Source organism: Oryzias melastigma, linkage group LG20 (assembly GCF_002922805.2).
Source record: "Oryzias melastigma strain HK-1 linkage group LG20, ASM292280v2, whole genome shotgun sequence".
NCBI lineage: Eukaryota > Metazoa > Chordata > Actinopteri > Beloniformes > Adrianichthyidae > Oryzias > Oryzias melastigma.
Window position 1 is genome coordinate 2,865,110 of NC_050531.1, and position 7,813 is coordinate 2,872,922.

The following is a 7,813-nucleotide window of genomic DNA, read 5'->3' on the forward strand; positions in this document are numbered from 1 at the left end:
AAGCCTTTTCATTTAAATTTAATTTTTGCCCATTTTTGCTCAAAGGCGCCTTAAGAAAAAAGACTTGTGTAAACAATCTGGACCTTCAGTTCAGTTCAATTAAAAACTTAGACGTTTTTCTTTGTTGTTCTGACCTTTAAAAACAACAACTAGGTGCAATCACACCACAAGAACCAAACCCTAAACTGCTAAATGCATTAAGAATTTAGTCGTTTCGTTCAGAGGCGGGGCTTAAGGGAGGACGCTCGCTGACGCTGCCGTGAGCTGCCATGAACACGTGTTTCTGCTTCCAGGTGTCCGTTTATCCGCGGAGTCATGAGCCGTCTGTCCCGCGGGAGCGTTTTTACGCCTCTTCCTGCGCCCCCCTCTGTCCCCGCGGACCTGAACATGCGTCAGCAAGTTGCTCTGGGCCTGATTTCTGTTTGACAGCTTTTACTCTGCTTTTCTTGTTCAGAAAACACCCAGAGGCCTGATTCTAACACCTTACGATGACTGTAGGATGAGTGTCCCATTTGAAGAGAAGCCCCAAACACCTCGATCGGACTGACTTGGTGTTCCACGTTTGTGTTCCACGTTTGTGTTCCACGTTTGTGTTCCTGCTGCTGTTCAACCAGCAGATGAAGATCAGGTTCCTCCTCCTCGTGTTCCTTAACCAAAGCCAGCGAGCGCTCACATGCCGGCGTCTTCGCTGCAGCCTGAGGGAACGTATTAATGCCCCCGCTAATCCGATTAACACTAACGGTCCCACAGGGGAAATCCCGCCACATCTGCAGCGGACAGATAATTACGCCGCCTTAGATGTTTGTGTCTTTGTCTTCTCCTCTTCCACATTTGTTCGGGATCTTTTGGTTATTTTTTTAAGATCATCTCTGGTTCTTGGCAGTTCCTGTGGCTTTCTGGTCTTGGCAGCAAACGGGGTCGAATGCCCTCCTCCGGGTCCCGGGGGGAACGACCCTCTGATGTTTGCAGGATCACGCGTGACCTAGCAAAACCTCTGTGGAGATTCTGTAATCCAGCAGAGTGATTTTTCTTTTTTTTAATCAAATAAATGTCATTTTTATTTTCAGATTCAAACTTTTAAAGCCCCATTTGCACATACCGGTATTTGTTTTGACCTGGAAACTCCTTTAAGCAAACAAACCAGACTTTAGAACAAAAACGACAAACTTTTACAATCATGGAAGTCAATTCCATCAGTTATATTTATAAGATTCCTATTAAAGTTGATGAAACGATGGAGAAGATAGAAGCACAGAAACACCAGTTAGTGTCTGGAACATTTATGGACGTGAAGGAGGAAAAGTGAGGAGAACGGCTCACCGTTTTATTAAAGTCAGGACACAAAAACACAGCTAATTTAAAGCTAAAACACATTTCTTTATCCACAAAATAATTATTTAAAGTTATTTGGGGTCAATATGAAAAATGGTGTCTTAACTTTATGCAAAGAGGGACAGATTTGGTAAGTTTCAATTCTTATAATATTTAATGTAAATTAACTATTTAATGAACCTCTTACTGTAATGAGAAACTTTTGATTTGTTTATATTAAAGACAACTACATCTAAATTATGGATGTGTATCTTTCCCTCTCACACAATTCGATATCTTGATCCACAAATTGATACATGAAAGTATTAACTAACTTTTTGGTGATATGATAAATCTAGATATTTCCTACTTATATGGCATTTAATCTATAAATAATATTCCATGGCATTTGACAGAGAAATGTATTCAGGATTTGATTTGGAAGAAGCAAGTTTATGATTGGATGTATTTTTGTTTGCATCCCATCTACATAAAAGGATAAATGTGGCAAAAAAACAGAGAAATTGAAATTTGTCAGTAATCAATTATTTTTGTGTTGATTAATTTTATATCTTTAGACCAACATAATCTTGTTCATATCTGTTGTTTTCAAACGATACTGCAGTGGCTCGATCAATTTTCCGATGCTAATCGAATATCTTTTACATCCTTGATCTAAATAAATGTCACATTTAAAAGAAATAAAATAAATTAGGAAAACTTCTGTCACTTATTAGTCATGATTAAAACCGCACTATAATTTTCTAAATTGAATTTATCTGAACAGGAAAATTACACAAATCTTATTCCAAAAATAAATCTTCTCATTTGACCTTCAAGGCTCTGAAGGTCAAGCATTCACAGGTTGTCGTAAAAGGTTTCAAAGATGTTTAACGTGAATTAGCCAATCACAATCAAGAAATGTTCATTTTCAGAACGTCTCATGTTATTGATCTTATATGAAAGTATGGCCACATTTGGCCATACTTTGGACAAGTTTTCCATCACTTTAAGATGTCTGGTCCTCCCTCTTCCAGCTCTCCTGGTCCTGTAGAGAGAGGTCTAAAATTCGCCATCTAAGCTTGTCTCTGTCTCTTTACCTGTATTGAGTTTAATCCTGATCTTCACATATCTCCTGTTAGTGGATTTTTATGATTTGTTGCTTCTTTACTTGACTTTTTGCACCAAATTAGCCTTTTCCTGCTTCAGTTTTCTATAGTTTTAAACCCTGTTAGGGTTAGGATGTAATATTAAAATACTTTAATGACAGTAAAAGCTGAAAATGAGTTGAAGTTTTTTTTTGTTTAAATTTATTCTGAAGTAAATAAGATCAAATCCCAATTTTATTTATTTTTTTTAATCTTCGGTCTTCATTTTTCATGTTTACGAAAGAAAATCAATTAAATAAATATTCATTTGGAATGAAAATCTTCTTCGTGGTTCCGGATGTTTTTTTCTTTCCTGTCAGAAATGCGGCTGACGCTTCAGCTCAGCGGCTTTCAGCGGCGGTGTGTGAGTCTTGATCAGCATACAGCAACCTCGACATTTTAGGGCGAGCTCAGACCTCTCAACCGCATCACCTGATCAGAGGAGGAAAGACGCTCATGCTTGTCAGTTTTCCAACATGCATGAGAGGTTCTGAAAGGAGGAAACGTCTTTCCAGCAGATGCAAACTCCATCTTCTGATAAAATCATGGAAAGAAGTTAGTCGGAGCTTTTGATGCTGGTGACTTAAGAAAACGCTCTGACGCTTAACTTTACGGATTTTGGATTTTCCTTGATGACCCTGAAGGTGGCGCAGACGGAGGAAAGTTTTCAGTCCAACCAAGACTTTGTAAATCTGTTCAAATGTGAAGAGTCTTTTTGTCGAGGAGGGACACATTTGAACATTTCCCTGTTATTCTACTATAATCAGCAGCTCAAGTACTCTGCTACACAAAACCAAATATGTTTTTAAAATATTTCATCATTAAAGCTGATAAAATGTGTTAGAATTTATGTAAATAACAGAGCGTACTGGTCCCGGCCTCAGCTGCAGCCAGGAGCATTTTTCTGGTAGCTATGAATTCGTGGAGGAGTGATGGTTCCCTCCTCTCTGCAAAGATGTTTTATTTTAGACAGTCGAGAGTTTAAGAACAAACATCCAACATATTTTTTGGTCAAATTTTAACAAATGTTCCTTTCTGCTAAGACCCGCTCAAATAAAATCTGTGTTTTCAACGTGTTCTTGTAGCATTTTTCTCATGATGAAGAACCTAAACTGGAAGTTAAAATTTTCTTCATTCAAATTGTCGTGAATCAGGAAAACATTTGGATCTGGATCAGAGCCGTATGGACGGATAGCTCCAATATTCCTCGCACCAGTTGTTGTTGTGGGGTACCACAGGGCAGCTGCTTGGGGCCACTTTTGATTGATTGATTGATTGTTTATTTAAGACAGGGACAGCATATATTGATAAAACATTTAAAAATACAAATATATAAGATTATAGCATTTTATGCGAATTTCCATCTAGAGAAGTTAGATTAATACAGAAGGGATAAAAGAAGTCAGACAACAGCAGAAACAGAAACAACAGAAGGAGTTATCAAAAGAAAAACACAACAGCAAATTCATAAAACATAGAAGCAACTATTGAGAAAAAAAAGTAGAAAAAAGGAAACAAAAAAAATAGATAAACAGACTTGACAGAAAAAAAAGCAAATAGACAATAAAAAACAAAAACAATTTATACAGAACTGGGGTGGCAGATTTGATTGTCTAAAAGCCATGATTTTATCTGTTATATTTTCAATTTTTACAAATGATTTACCTTTTGTTTTGAGACACTGTTGCACTTTATGCAGATGATTCTATGATCTATATGTCTGGTGCCAATGCAGACCATCTGAGTCAAGATCTTAATGATGAGTTTAGAGCAGTAGAGAATTGGTTTCTTGAAAATAAACTGGTCATTAATGCAGAAAAAGTTAAACATATGATGTTGGGATCAGATTATTTATTGAAAGATTCACTTGTTCTTAATCTGTCTGAATGGGAGCCTCATTGAACAAGAGACTGCTTGGGGTCATTGTGGACAGTAAGATGAAGTATGGCTATGGTTTAATGAACTGCTGTAGATTTTGGCTAAAACTTTTTTCAAAAGATGATCAGAATGGGACTTTAGTGATTCTGTTCTCGGTTGATCTTCACGTTCCCTTTCTCTGTCCTCCATCAGGTGGGGATTCTGTATTTCCAGCCCAGCGTTTTCCGCTGCATCCTCCTGCGTTGGGTCCGTCTGCTGGGCTTCGCCACCGTCTACGGGACGCTCACCCTGAAGCTGTACAGGTACGGCGCTCGTAAACATCTGCAGCCCAACTCCCCGTGAGTCTCAGCGTCTTAAATTCACGACCTCGTTTATCGCAGGAGAGCTTCACAAAGTTCAAGTAATTAAGAAACGCTGGAAACTCTGACCCCATCCGACCTCAGGGAGTTGAATGATAATTGGCAAAAGGGAAGGAGGGACGTGTGAAGGGAGCGGGGTGTGATTTAAGCTACATGGGGGTGTGCTTATGCCTTAAATAGAAGTCAGTGACGAAGAAGAACGGTGAACCTGAAGTTAGCATCTGATGGGAGGGCACTGATGAAGAGTACAGCCTCAGAAGTGCACACTAACATATCACAAAGATCAATTTTTGATGGGGGCTCATTAGTGGGGAGCACCGTGGACATTACATCAATGCACATGAAGGGCAAAGCCTAAGAATAGCAGCAGCTGGTCGTGTGTTTGAGTCCGGCTCCTGTTACACAACTTTAGTGTTCGTACGACAACCGCTCCAAACCAGCGGTTTTGACAATTTAGGACCTCTTGATCTACAATCATCCATTTAAGGTGGGCTGCCTATGTTGGTGCTTAGAACGGATGCGGACCAGGGGACTCTCTTTCATTAGAGGGGCCATACCATGCTTTCCTTAAGTTTTTCTGGGTAAACTATATCCATTTATATGATTATATATTACCTTTGGAACAAGTTATTTAGAAAATATGAGTTCTTTTTAGGAACTCTTTCATACCCGGAAGTAATCCAACTCAATATATGAGGCTCCGCCTTTTGCTCCTTGAAGGTGCCGCCCATTTCATGAAGTCAACCAAGAGGCGACCTCATCAGCGTGTCATCCACGAAAAAAAACATCCATATTATTTTATTATTGATGTACATACAGTGCAGCCCAGTAGCTTATCCCCAAAATTTGGCACAGACAGAATTGTGATGGCTCATGGGTTCATTTAGCGGTGAAATTCTGTCAAAAAATGCAGACAACAGATGAACATTTCAGAATTTAATGAAATGATGAGAAAACTCCTTTCCAAACCTTTCTGCCTTTTGTCTCCCAATTTGTCGCTCGCTTTCTCCACCAAGAGATAGTCTGCTCCCTTTCTCAACTAGGAAATAGTCTACTCCAAAAGCCAAAACAGCTAGCATTTAGCTGAAATATTAGCTAAATGCTAAATTGGCCACAGAAAACTGGTAAAATGTCTAATGTATCCAAAACAGCTAGCATAAGGCTAAAAGATTATCTAAATGCTAAATTAGCCTAAAAAAAAGGAAAAAAAACTAAATTTCCCAAAACAGCTAACATGTAGCTGAAATACTGGTTAAATGTTAAATTAGCCGAAAAAAACATGCTAAAATGTCTAATTTAGCTAAAACAGCTAGCATAAAGCTAATATGTTGTCTAAACACAAAATTAGCCTTAAAAACTGAAAAAACACTAAATTAGCCAAAACAGCTAGCATTTAGCTGAAATATTAGCTAAATGCTAAATTGGCCACAAAAAAACCTGGTAAAATGTCGGATGTATCCAAAACAGCTAGCATAAGGCTAAAAGATTAGCTAAATGCAAAATTAGCCTAAAAAAAATCTAAATTAGTCAAAATAGCTAGCATGTAGCCGAGATTTAAGCTAAATGCCAAATTAGCCTAAAAAAACTGAAAAAGCCTAAATTTACCAAAACAGTTAGCCTGTGGCTAAAATATTAGCTAAACTTCAAAATATCCTAACTCCCAAAGTAGTCAAAAAAACTAGCATGAAAAGAGCTGAATATTTTAAAAGCTGATTGAGCTAAATAGCTTATGACATCTAAAAAACAGACAGAAAAATAATAATAATAATAAAGAAATAAAGAAAAAGTGAATCAAAATCAAACCAATAAATATTCTCTCCTGTCATAGTTCAGACTGCAGAAGAGTTGTATAAAAAGTCACGTTTTATGTGGTTCTCGATCAGTGTCTGGAGGGGGGCCTGATCCGGCCCGCGGGCCATAGTTTGGGGACCCCTGATGCAGTAGGATTAACAGGGATTGATGTGTAATCTATCTGCTGACTTGTGATGAGTCAGGGGGGATTCAGGTGACGGATTAAACCTTCCCTGGTTCTCCTCTCTAGAGTCCTGAAGGTGTTCCTGTCCCGCACGGCCCAGAGGATCCCCTACATGACCAGCTGGCGGGTGCTGCGTCTGCTGGGCATCATCCTGCTCATCGTCCTGTGGTTCCTGGTGGCTTGGACATCTGCCGTCTGTCAGAACCCAGACAGGAAGTTGGCTCTGATCGACGTGGGCAGCACGCCCGATGGGCTCCAGTTCAGCATGTGCCTCCTGGATCGCTGGGACTACATGATGGCTGTCGGTGAGCGCCGTCCGCTTCGATTCAGATACATCTCAGTCTGCGCGTGTTTACTAGTGCGGGGAAATCTGGGGGATTTGACGGATCCCTGGAATAAAACCAAGAGGTAATTTGTTTGGCATCACAGCGTTGGGAGTGGGAACAGATGAGGGCGGAGAGAGCGATGAGGTGAGGGGGGTATGACGAGGTCTGCATCCGTGTACAGTTGGCAGGGCTCATATGTTTGCCAGGAGACGACATTAATCCTTTAAACTGTTTTTTACTTTCATGGAGGGGGGGCAGCAGCAGCAGCAGCAGCAGATGAGAAATCAAAAAATCCAGAGCTCTACGAGACCAAAGAGTCACTTTTGACTTCAAACATCGACTCCTCGCCGCTCTTTATAGACTGGATCCTTTTCGCTGTGGTTATTCGGCTTTGCAGCTGAATACAGACCATAATATACACCCACAGGAACACAATAAATCTGATCGATTGGTAAAACTACACCTGCTGGGTCTCAGAGGGGTGATTCACCCCAAAACCATTCCACCTTAAATGAGAGAGTCTTTGATCCGATTGAATCATTTTTACTTACTGAAGATTCAGAAAGATTCAGGTTAATTGGTTAATTTGTAGACTGGTTGGTTGATTGATTGATGGGTTGATTGGTTAGTTGACTGGTTGGTTGATTGTTTAGTTGGTTGGTTGTTTGGTTAGTTGATTGGTTGGTTGGTTGGTTAGTTGATCGGTTGACTGGTTGATTGGTTGGTTGGCTGGTTGGTGCGTTGTTTAGTTGTTTGGTTGGTTGGTTGCTTAATTGGTTGGTTGATTGATTGATGGGATGGTTGAAAAAAATTATT

At 39.7% G+C, this 7,813-nt stretch overlaps 1 protein-coding gene across 2 annotated transcripts in view; it reads left to right on the plus strand.

Moving 5' to 3' along the window:
• gpr158a (G protein-coupled receptor 158a) overlaps positions 1-7,813 on the plus strand; it is an 89,748-nt gene that overhangs the window by 66,720 nt on the left and 15,215 nt on the right. For both annotated transcript variants that reach the window (XM_024280044.2, XM_024280045.2), the window contains exons 6-7: positions 4,530-4,639; positions 6,738-6,976. In XM_024280044.2, coding sequence (XP_024135812.1) covers positions 4,530-4,639; positions 6,738-6,976 — 349 coding nt within the window. The remainder of the gene's footprint in view (positions 1-4,529; positions 4,640-6,737; positions 6,977-7,813) is intronic.